The sequence below is a fragment of the Delphinus delphis genome, chromosome 10, assembly GCF_949987515.2.
Source record: "Delphinus delphis chromosome 10, mDelDel1.2, whole genome shotgun sequence".
NCBI classification, from domain to species: Eukaryota; Metazoa; Chordata; class Mammalia; order Artiodactyla; family Delphinidae; genus Delphinus; species Delphinus delphis.
The window spans coordinates 64,054,747-64,067,031 of record NC_082692.2 but is presented as its reverse complement, the minus strand read 5'-3'; the positions used below and the strand labels follow the sequence as shown (position 1 = coordinate 64,067,031).

Genomic DNA, 12,285 nt, shown 5'->3' with positions numbered 1-12,285 from the left:
TCCTTGTATTCATTTCTTTGTATTGGTACACATCACATTATATGAGGTAGTTAATGATTTCTGTCCTGAATTCCCTGTAATTCCTCAAGGTAAGGAATCATTCCATTCTTGTTTGAACTTTAATATGCTTTCTGGCATGTGTTAGTTTTTTTTTTGTTTTTGTTTTTGTTTTTTGCGGTACGCGGGCCTCTCACTGTTGTGGCCTCTCCCGTTGTGGAGCACAGGCTCCGGATGCGCAGGCTCAGTGGCCATGGCTCATGGGCCTAGCCGCTCTGCGGCATGTGGGATCTTCCCGGACCGGGGCACAAACCCGTGTCCCCTGCATTGGCAGGCGAACTCTCAACCACTGCGCCACCAGGGAAGCCCTGGCATATGTTAGTTTTAAAAATAAATGTTGATTTGATTGAATTCAGGTGGTTAAAGAACAATGACAATTTTTACAAAATACAAAAGTTAGTACTGTCCTAAGTGATTTTACTTTGCAGTTCCTGATGTTTGGATGTTACAAAGAGCCAGGAAAATACAGAAAACCAAAGAAATCCAAAAAGCAGTTATTTGTATATATCTTTGAGAAAATTTCTTATGTAAGTGATTCTTTATGATCTGAGATAAAATATGTGCTGTATTTCTGTAGCAGATGTTTTTTTATTACACTAAGCACCTTTTAGGGTACTGTCTGTAAATTTGTATTGCAGAATTTCTGTGGTCATTTCTTGTGCCCTAAAAGTTTTCTTTTCCTTTTGACTGGTTAGATGTAATTTAGGGAATGTATCTAACTTTTTTGATTTCTGTTTGTCTTTTAAAGTGATTCTGAACATAGATTCTCTAACAGTGTAGTTAAAGCCTCTGAAATTGTTTGCTGTAACTAGCTATCGTCAGTCTTGTTTGTGATTTTGTATCTTTTATGTTGTAGCCAAGCTAGTCTTTATGGGAAGCGGAGAAGTCAGAAAGAGGAAGATGAGCAAGAAGATCTTACCAAGGACATGGAAGACCCAACACCTGTACCCAACATAGAGGAGGTGGTTCTTCCAAAAAATGGTTTGTGTCCTTTTGCCTAGACTGTGAGAGTGTTAGACGTGATTTAATTATTCTCAGCGGTGCCATGGGATGATTCACTTCTTGCTCTGTGTCTCCAGTTCTTAACTTTCAAATATTAATAGATTACCCCTTGAAGGTTAACGTATGTGAAATTCCCTCTTTTCCTGTCTTTTGGTGTACTTTTGCTATTTATCGGGAAAACACACTGTGATCAAAAAGTTCTCAAAATTTAGTAATGCTTTAAAGTTAATGGTTTTAAAATCCCAACAGAATCAATATACGTATGGAAAAATGGAGTATGTATCTATGCACAATTCAACCTATTTAAATCAGTTATTGGGAGGCAGATGTTAGACCTTTTTAACTGTGATTGTGGATTTGTCTGTCCCTTTATTCCTGTTAAATTTTTTTCTTCCTGTATTTTCTTGTACTTTGAAGCTCTGCTGTTTAAGGGCATATACATCTAGATCATCGTTGTTCTTCTGATGAATTGAGGCTTGTATCATGTCTCTAGGTGCCATGTTAGTGCTTGTCTTGAAATCTAAGTTCTCTGATAATAATAAAACCTCATCTCACCACATCCTTTTCATTAAATTTCTATGTTTTATTAGTCCCCACTGAACTTAAGACTTCAGCAGTCCTATAAATTTTTTCTTACATTTTATGTTTTCAATTTGTACCTCTCTGGCATTCTTTTACTTTCACTCTAATTATGTAAAGCATTGCTTTTAAACATCAATTTGTGGAGACTTTGTTCTTTCCCCCAATATACACATTTTCTGTTTTTAATTGGAGTATGTAGTCTACTTAAATGTAACATAATTATCTATATGGTTGGGTTTAAGTCTACAATCATGCTGTTTTTTTCCCATTTGTCCCTCTCATTTCCTCTTTAGCTTTTAGTGTTCTATTCTAGCCCCTCGCTATTTTCTTTTCTTTTCGAACTTACATGGTTTCTTTTATATATAGCCTGGTTTTGTTTTGTTGTGGTTTTTTTGGCCATGCAGCGCGGCATGTGGGATCCCAGTTTCCCAACCAGGGATCGAACCCATGCCCCCTGCATTGGAAGAGCAGTCTTAACCACTGGACCGCCAGGGAAATCCCTATATATAGCATAGTTTTAAACTTCACAGAGCATAAAAGTCACCGTTTTAAAGTGTATTTTAATCACTCCAGTGGTTTTTAGTAAACTCACTATGTTGTGCAGTCATCACCACTGTCTTAATTCCAGATGTTTTCATCCCTATGAAAAGAAACCCTGTACTTATTAGGAGTTAGTCCAAATTATTCCCTTTCCCCATGTGTTGGCAACCACTATACTACTTCCTGTCTATGGATTTTCTTGTTCTCTATTTGCTTTTTAGCTATATTTTTCTTAGTGGTTGCTCTAGGGATTACAGTATATAATATATCCTTAATTTATCAAATCGATTTAGAATCACTGTTGTCTAGTTGAGATAAAAATGTATGAAATTTACCATAATATAATCTAACCTATGCCCTCTCCTGTCTTGTAATGTTTTCATGTATTTTACTTTGATGTGTGTTGTAATCCCTACATTTTTCTTTTTTGTTCTTTTTTAAGTAGTCATTTGTATTTTTAAGAAATGAAAAATATAGTCATCTATAATGTTATATGAGTTTCTAAAAATCACTGTGTTATACAAAATTGGGCAGTAAAAACCACACAAATATATTTTAAAGGTCATATAGAAGAGAACATTCACAAAGGCAATCAAAAGAATAATTTTAAATAAAAACTATGAAGGTGGTGATAGTCCTAAGAGATAACCATCTAAAACTGGGAAGCTATAATAATTAATGTAGTATGGTTTAGACGCAAGAATGGCTGCATTCATCAGTGGAATAGAATGGCCAGTTCAGGGACTTCTCTGGTCGTCCAGTGGTAAAGAATCCGCCTTCCAATGCGGGGACACGGGTTCTATCCCTGGTTGGGGAACTAAGGTCCCACGTGCTGTGGGGCAACTGAGCCCGTGCACCTCAACTAGAGAGCCCCAGTGCTGCAAACTACAGAGCCCATGCGTCCTGGAGCTCAAGCACAACTACAGAGCCCACGCACCCTGGAGCCGGCACGCCACAACTAAGAGAGAAGCCCTCGTGCTGCAACGAAGAGCCTTTGCACCCTCAATGAAAGATCCTGCATGCTGCAACAAAGACCCAACGCAGCCAAAAAAAGAAAAAATAGAATGGGAAATTCAAATGTAGATCTATATTTGTGAATAAATTTAAATTATTATGAATTTAGCAACACAAATAAATGGGAAAAGATCAGACTGTTCCACAAGTCCTGTAAATTTTAGTATTTTTCTTTGTATCGTATATAAGAATTTAAACTTCAGGTGGATTAAAGTGCTCAATTTAAGAACAAAACTGTAGGGACTTCCCTGGTTATGCAGTGGTTAAGAATCCGCCTGCCAATGCAGGCGACACGGGTTCAAGCCCTGGTCCAGGAAGATCCCACATGCCGTGGAGCAGCTAAGCCCACATGCCACAACTACTGAGCCTGCACTCTAGAGCCTGCGAGCCACAACTACTGAGCCTGCATGCCACAATGGCTGAAGCCTGCGTGCCTAGAGGCTGTGCTCCGCAACAAGAGAAGCCACCGCAATGAGAAACCTGCACACTGCAACGAAGAGTAGCCCCCACTCACCGCAACTAGAGAAAGCCCACACGCAGCAACGAAGACCCAGTGTGGCCCCCGACACAGCCAAAAAATAAATAATTAGTTTAAAAAAATAAAATAAAAACAAAACTATAAAAGTAAATTTCCAAATACTAATGTACTTTAAACAAGTGTTAGTCTTAGAGAAAATATTCATTACCCATTTAAAAAACAAAGAATTAAAACCCTAAATATGTATAAAGATTCTTAAACTTTATGGAATAAAGGACAAAGTATTATGTACTAGTAATTTTATTAAAAAACCTGGGACCAATAAATGTATGAAAAGATGCTTAATCTCATATAACCAAGGATATGTAAATCATTAAAGTAACTTTTCATCCGTGTGATTTCCAAAACTTAGAAAGTAGATGATCCCCAAAGTACAACTGTTCTGAGGAAGTGAGTACTCTCAGATGCTATTGATGGAAGTATAAATTGATGAAGGCACTTAACACAATTTGGCTATATCTATTAAATTTAAAAAACTGTACAATAACAGTTTTAATTTCATAATCCATATTAAGTAATTACATGCATGCATAAATATAAAAGAATGTTGATTACACAGTAATGAAAAATTGAAAATAAAGTTTCCATTGATATAGGGCTAGTTACCTCATGATCCACTCATGGACACAGAGTGTCTATTAAAAACGAAAGAGACGTAACTAAAAATACATGGAAAGATCACACAGGCGCACTGTTACAAAAGTAGAAACCTAAGTACAAAAGTAGAGTACTAAGGAAATAAGCACAGTTTTGAATTCTACATATATGTATAAAAGGTATTGGTTCTCCCTCAATTTGTCTGTCTTAATGAATGGCACAGAAATGGGAACCCACAAGTGCACAAAAAAACACAAAAAATACTTTTGGTAAAGTGGTTGAAAGGTTCTTTTCAGAGTTTTCTCTCTGTATTGTTATTTCTGTATTGTTTGCTTTTATGATGAAAAAGATGGCTGCTTGTTTAATTAATTACAGAATATTGTCTGTTACGTTAAGTGTTAATGTTTCTCAGCTGGGCTTGCGGTTTTTACATGAAGGTGAGTAGGTTTTACACAAGGGTAAGTACTGAATGATGGTGGAGATGCAGTGAGAGTCGTGTATTTTTTAATCTTCTATTCTGTTTTCTTAAAAACAAGTTGAACTTTCCCCCTAAAACATAATTCTTTTTTTTTTCTTTCTAGTAAACCCAAAGAAAGATAGTGAAAATACACCTGTTAAAGGAGGAACTGTAGCAGATCTAGGTAAAAATCAGAAAATCTATACAGTTTTGTCTCTTGAATATGTCAGCTCCCTTGATAATCCTTTCTTTACTGAGAGATTTCAGTTGCTATGCTTTCTAGCACAGATATTATCTATGGCTATGTTAGTACCATTGTTATTTAGTTTGCTACCATATTAGGAAATTTAATTTCTTTTTTTTTTTAATTTATTTATTTTTGGCTGTGTTGGGTCTTCGTTTCTGTGCGAGGGCTTTCTCTAGTTGTGGAAGGTGGGGGGCCACTCTTCATCGGTGCGCGGGCCTCTCACTGTCGCGGCCTCTCTTGTTGCGGAGCACAGGCTCCAGACGCGCAGGCTCAGTAGTTGTGGCTCACGGGCCCAGTTGCTCCGCGGCATGTGGGATCTTCCCAGACCAGAGCTCGAACCCATGTCCCCTGCATTGGCAGGCAGATTCTCAACCACTGTGCCCCCAGGGAAGCCCAGAAAATTTAATTTCTTATGATCCACTCTCTCCATTCTTACTGATCTGCCTCTCTCAAAGCGTAGTTTTCCTGCAAACTAGCAAAGGTGGTAATATTATATCTAAATCAGAATATCTGAGTTTTAAAGAAACAGTTATAATTAGAGCACTTTTAATAATCTGCCTGAAGTATTTGTTTCACAACATGTGCAAATTGATTTTGTGTCTTCAGAACAAGAATCTGTTGACTGTTAATACTTTGTAAGCCAACAGAAACTTTCCTTGGGACTTCCCTGATGGTCCAGTGGTTAAGACTCCTCTGTGCTCCCAATGCAGGAGGCCTGGGTTTGATTCCTGGTCAGGGAACTAGTTCCCACATGCATGCCACAGCTAAGAGCTCGCATGCTGCAGCTAAGAGCCCGCATGCTGCAGCTAAGACCCGGTGCAGCCAAATAAGTAAATATTTTAAAAAAGAGAAAATTTCCTTAACAGGATAAAATGAGAGTCACATCATCCTTTTACTGTATTTTCCAGTTATGGAGTACACTTTCACAAGTAAGGTCTAATTCTTGGATGTGCTTTGAGGGTAGTCACTTGTTCCAGTTTTTAGAAGTAAGGATAGTTTTAAACATCTTTGTTCCTGAAAGTTATATATATAATGATCTCATTTACTTTCTTCATTTGTAAAAATCAAAGGGGATCCTCGTGTTTTCAGTATATATTAAATTTATGAATTGATGGGATTTTAGACCTAATAGGAATTTTCAAGATCTCCTTATGTGGAAAATGAGACTTGTATTTCACTGTGTCCTAGTCAAGTGAATTCTGTATTTCAAATAAACTGCTGTGATTCTTGATGGCAGACATGAGTGGGTGTTTGGGAGAGTTTTTCTACTTCATTTCACTAAATACATCTTGCTTTTTCTGGCATAAAGCCTGTCATTGTACATCAGTGGATGATTCTATTTTTGGTTAAGTTAAAAGTAAAGCAGAAAATTGTCTTGATGACAGTTTATATAAAGGTGGTGTTAGGTCAACAAAATAAACAAAAAAATGAGATACTGTCAAAATCCTTCTATCGTAATTGTTTTTAACATTATGAACAGAATATGGATCTTTAGTAACTAGTAGTAATTTTCATTTTCCATAAGTTTATGTCACCTATTCTACAGCCATCACTTATCCACTGAATCAAAGGCCAAGAAAGCAAAAACTAACTATAAATAGTCTTTTGTTTTATATTCTTAATAATGTGAAAGGGTAAAATATTGTTAAGACTTGAATACTCTTCACTGGGACAATTTGTTAAATAGAATGATAGTTTATATTTTTAAAGTTATATCCCGAAAAAGAATAATTCTGTAGTTTTAAGGGAGTGGACAATTGTCTTTTTAAAAGTGATGTGACTATTAGGATATTTTTGTCATAGATTTTATCAGAGGAGTCAAATTGAAGCCAATTATAGGAAAAGGATGGGGTTCCAACTGGATTAAAAGTTTTAGTGCTGGGTATAGGAGATCTTCCCATTGTATTTGTGAACAAATTGAGGTCTCAATCAGGAGTGCTGTGGCTGTGGATGCTGCTGACCATAGCTGGAGAGTTTGGCTCTTTGTCCTGGCCTTTCATCCAGGGACCAACAGGCTTCCCATGTATCATTTAAGCATCTGACTTTCTGCATTGGCTATAACCTGAACCATGCCAAGGGTGACCTGATCCGTCAACTGAGAATTATTTTTCAGAGTTGTTTGTTTTTTAACTGATCTATATTTTGCCTTATATGCCACTGAGCCAAGTATACCCAGTCATTTCTTTCTTTTGTGAAATCGCTGGAAGGTCAAGATTCAGGGGCTGAGGTGAGAGTGTATTTGCCCACATCTAGAAGGAGGAAGAGAACATTTATTGAGTATTACCATCTAGGAGTCAGAGTGAAGGGTGCTCCTCCTACTTTTGTATTATCAGAAGTCTATTTCCATTGGGTACCAAACTCCTTCAGGGATGAAAATCTGTTAAACTAAAATGAAATAGTATAAGTTGACCAGAGAGAGTGCAATCATTATATTGTACTACCCCCATTTAGTGAGAAGTTGATTATCCTTTGGTTTACTAAGACCCAAAGGACAAAAAGTTCATTTTTGACGGCCTTACCCAGAATTCTTTGTTAGTCACTTCCTAAGAAAAAAATAGTCCCTCTGCAGAGTTGGATGACTCAATGTTGGTAGTGCTGTAACTTAACCTCCCGTCTGCTTTTAGCGGATGTTTGTCTCTAATTTACAAATCAAGGAACAGGGTCCATCTTTATGTTAACGTGAGTACCTGTCAGGTGTCATGCTACATATGTTTGCGTTTCTCCATAAAACCATGTTAGCCCCGATTCATTGATTAGGAAATAGAGACTGGAGGGGTTCAGTAACGTTCCTAAGTGTACAGCTGTTAAGTGAGAGAGCACAGATTCAGATCCAGGACTGTCTATCTGTGGTGCTAGTGCTTTGTATCATTGCACTCTGCTCTTGTGTCCCGCTCATTTTTCTCAACTTCTATTCATGCTCACAGTTTTGTGAAGTCATGGGGTACATCCGTGCCTGAGGTTCTTTGATTTGGCTTCTTCCTCTCTGTGGAATGCTTGCTTTATCCTTCTCTCAGGTTGCAGCTTAAATGTCACCTTCTCAGAGAGGATTTTCCTCTATATTTGCTCTGAAGGATCCACCCACCCAATTCCTCTCTAAAATGTATTATTTTGTTTTTAGTCTCTGTATAGCAGTTTTCTTTTTTTAACATCATTATTGGAGTATAATTGCTTTACAGTGGTGTGTTAGCTTCTGCCTTGTGACAAAGTGAATCAGCTATACATACACACACATCCCCATATCTCTTCCCTCTTGCCTCTCCCACCCTCCCCATCCCACCATTCTAGGCGGTCACAAAGCACCGAGCTGATCTTCCTGTGCCATGTGGCCGCCCCCCACCAGCTATCTGTTTTACATTTGGTAGTGTATATATGTCCACGCCACTCTCCCACCTCGTCCAAGCTGACCCCTCCCCCTCCCCATATCCCCAAGTCCACTCTCTAGTACATCTGCATCTCCATTCCCGTCCCCCAGGCTCTTCATGACCACCGTTTTTCCCTTTCTTAGATTTCATACATATGTGTTAGCACACGCCATTTGTTTTTCTCTCTCTGACTTACTTCACTCTGTATGACAGACTGCAGGCCCATCCATCTCACCACAAACAACTCAATTTTGTTTCTTTTTATGGCCGAGCAGTACTCTACTGTATATATGTGCTACATCCCCTCCATCCATTCATCTATCGATGGACACCTAGGTTGCCTCCATGTCCTGGCTACCGTAAATAGAGCTGCAGTGAACACTGTGGTACACGACTCCCTTCAAACCGTGGTTTTCTCAGGGTATATGCCCAGTAGTGGGACCGCTGGGTCGTATGGTAGCTTTATTTTTAGTTTTTTAAGGAACCGCCATACTGTTCTGCATAGTGGCTGCATCAGTTTACATTCCCACCAACAGTGCAAGAGGGTTCCCTTTTCTCCACACCCTCTCTAGCATTCATTGTTTGTAGAATTTTTGATGATAGCCACTCTGACAGGTGTGAGATGGTATCTCATTGTAGTTTTGGTTTGCATTTCTCTAATGATTAATGATGTTAAGCATTCTTTCATGTGTTTGTTGGCAATCTGCGTATCTTCTTTGGAGAAATGTCTACCCAGGTCTTCTGCCCATTTTTGGATTGGGTTGTTTGCCTTTTTGATATTGAGCTGCATGAGCTGCTTTTAAATTTCAGAGATTAATCCTTTGTCAGTTGCTTCATTTGCAAATATTTTCTCCCGTTCTGAGGGTTGTCTTTTTGTCCTGTCTATGGTTTCCTTTGCTGTGCAAAAGCTTCTAAGCTTCATTAGGTCCCATTTGTTTATTTTTGTTTTTATTTCCGTCTCTCTAGGAGGTGGGTCAAAAAGGATCCTGCTGTGATCCATGTCACGGAGTGTTCCGCCTATGCCTTCCTTTAAGTGTTTAACAGTGTCTGGCCTTACATTTGGGTCTTCAATCCATTCTGAGTTTATTTCTGTGTATGGTGTTAGGGAGTGTTCCAATTTCATTCCTCCATGTGAAGCTGTCCAGTTTTCCCAGCACCACTCACTGAAGAGGCTGTCTTTTCTCCACTGTACACTCCCACCTCCTTTATCAAAGATAAGGTGGCCATATGTGCGTGGCTTTACCTCTGGGCCCTCCATCCTGCTCCACCGATCTACACCTCTGTTTTTGTGCCACCACCACACTGCCTTGACCACCGTAGCTCTGCAGCACAGTCTGAAGTCAGGGAACCCAACTCCCCCAGCTCTGCCTTTCTTTCTCAAGATTGCTTTGGCTATTTGGGGTCTCCCGTGCCTCCATACAAACCATGAGATCTGTGAAAAGTGCCAGTGGTAGTTTGATAGGGACTGCACCGAATCTATAGATTGCCCTGGGCAGTGTATTCACCCTCACAATGTTGATTCTTCCAATCCAAGAACATGGCATACCTCTCCATCTACCTGCATCATCTCCAGTTTCTCTTATCAGTGTTCCATAATTTTCTGCATACAGGTCCTTCGTCTCCCAAGGTAGGCTTACTCCCAGATATTTCATTCTTTTTGTTGCAATAGTAAATGGGAGTGTTTTCTCAATATCACCTTCAGATTCCCCATTATTAGTGTATAGGAATGCAAGAGACTTTTGTGCATCAATTCTGCATCCTGCTACTTTACCAAATTCACCAATCAGCTCCAGTAGTCTTCTGGTAGCATCTCCAGGATTCTCTATGTATAGTATCATGTCATCTGTAAACAGTGACAGCTTCACTTCTTCTTTTCCAATTTGGATTCCTTTTACTTCTTTTTCTTCTCTGATTGCTGTGGCTAAAACCTCCAAAACTATGTTGAATAATAGTGGTGAGAGTGAGCAACCTTGTCTTGTTCCTGATCTTAGTGGAAGTGGTTTCAGTTTTTCACCATTGAGGACGTTGTTGGCTGTGGGTTTGTCACACATGGCCTTTATTATGTTGAGATAAGTTCCCTCTATGCCTACTTTCTGGAGGGTTTTTATCATAAATGGGTGTTGAATTTTGTTGAAAGCTTTCTCTGCATCTATTGAGATGATCATGTGGTTTTTCTCCTTCAATTTGTTAATATGGTGTATCACGTTGATTGATTTGTGTATATTGAAGAATCCTTGCATTCCTGGGATAAACCCCACCTAATCATGGTGTATGATCCTTCTAATGTGCTGTTGGATTCTGTTTGCCAGTATTTTGTTGAGGATTCTTGCATCTATGTTCATCAGAGATATTGGCCTGTAGTTTTCTTTCTTTGTGACATCCTTGTCTGGTTTTGGTATCAGGGTGATGGTGGCCTCATAGAATGAGCTCGGGAGTGTTCCTCCCACTGTGTATAGCAGTTTTCAACATTTGATATCTTACTGTTTGTTTATTTTGTCTTCCATCTCCTGCCACTCTTAACTGGAATATAAACTCCATAAAGACAGGGACTTTTTCTTGTTCATCATTGTGTCTTTAGCATTTTTTTAAAAAATAAATTTATTTATTTGTTTATTTTATTTTATTTATTTTTGGCTGCACTGGGTCTTTGTTGCTGCATGTGGGCTTTTCTCTAGTTGCAGCGAGCAGGGGCTACACTTTGTTGTGGTGTGTGGGCTTATTGCTGTGGCTTCTCTTGTTGCGGAGCATGGGCTATATAGGTGCATGGGCTTCAGTAGTCGTGGTACACGGGCTCAGAGTTGTGGCTCACAGGCTGTAGAGCGCAGGCTCAGTAGTTGTGACGCACGGGCTTAGTTGCTCCGCGACATGTGGGATCTTCCCGGACCAGGGCTCAAACCCATGTCTCCTGCATTGGCAGGCAGATGCTTAACCACTGGGCCACCAGGGAAGCCCGTGTCCTTAGCACTTGGACGGTGGCTGGTGCATAAAATTTAGTTAAGTGTTTGAAGGCTGGTTCTTTATAACCTGTTAAAATACTACTCATCTTCTTATATCCTCTAAAGTAGGGGTTGGCAAACTTTTCTAAAAAGGACCAGATAGTAAATATTTTTGGCATTTTGGGCTATAAGGTCTAATTTACAACTAGTCAGCTTTGCCATTGTAATGCAGATACAGCCATTCATAATATATAAACAAATGATCATGGCTTATTCCAATAAAACTTTTATTTATAGACACCAAAATTTGAATTTCAGTTAATTTTTGATATGTCATGATATATTTATTCTTCTATTGATTTTCTCTTTAACCATGTAAAAATAAAAAAAATCATTCTTCACTTGCAGGTATGATAGGAATCCCCAAGACCATCCCCAGGTTTGCAGATTCTCTAGAAGGACTGATAGAACTCAGCATATAGTTGTACTCACGGCTGACATATATCATAGCAACATAGGAAGCATAAACAGATCATAAGGGGAAATAACACAGGCAGAGTCTGGGTGCAGGCTTCCTTATTCTCTCTCCCTTACGTGAGGGATCACACAGAGTGCACTCTTCCCACAGCAACACACATGCAGTGTTTCCATCTAGGGAAGCTTGTTTGAGAGTCTAAGATCAGTGTTTTTACTGGCAATGTAGGGTACCCTCTGCCTAACACATACCAGAATTTCAGGCTGCAGAAGTTTATCATAAGCTGCGTTGTGCACAGTCCAGGCACAGCGAACCACCCTTCTTTTCAGTTAACTATTGACTAGGAACACACTGAGAGTCAATTTCCCAGATTCCATACAAAAACAGGCAGTGGGCCTGATTTAGCTTGTAGGCTATAGATCCTGACCCCTGTCTAAGCCGTTTGTTTATTTAATGCTTTTCAAATAGCAGATTCTTG

At 39.1% G+C, this 12,285-nt stretch overlaps 1 protein-coding gene across 4 annotated transcripts in view; it reads left to right on the top strand.

Moving 5' to 3' along the window:
* SMARCC1 (SWI/SNF related BAF chromatin remodeling complex subunit C1) overlaps positions 1-12,285 on the top strand; it is a 180,310-nt gene that overhangs the window by 70,768 nt on the left and 97,257 nt on the right. For all 4 annotated transcript variants that reach the window (XM_060022372.1, XM_060022375.1, XM_060022374.1 and 1 more), the window contains 2 exons: positions 914-1,038; positions 4,912-4,971. In XM_060022372.1, coding sequence (XP_059878355.1) covers positions 914-1,038; positions 4,912-4,971 — 185 coding nt within the window. The remainder of the gene's footprint in view (positions 1-913; positions 1,039-4,911; positions 4,972-12,285) is intronic.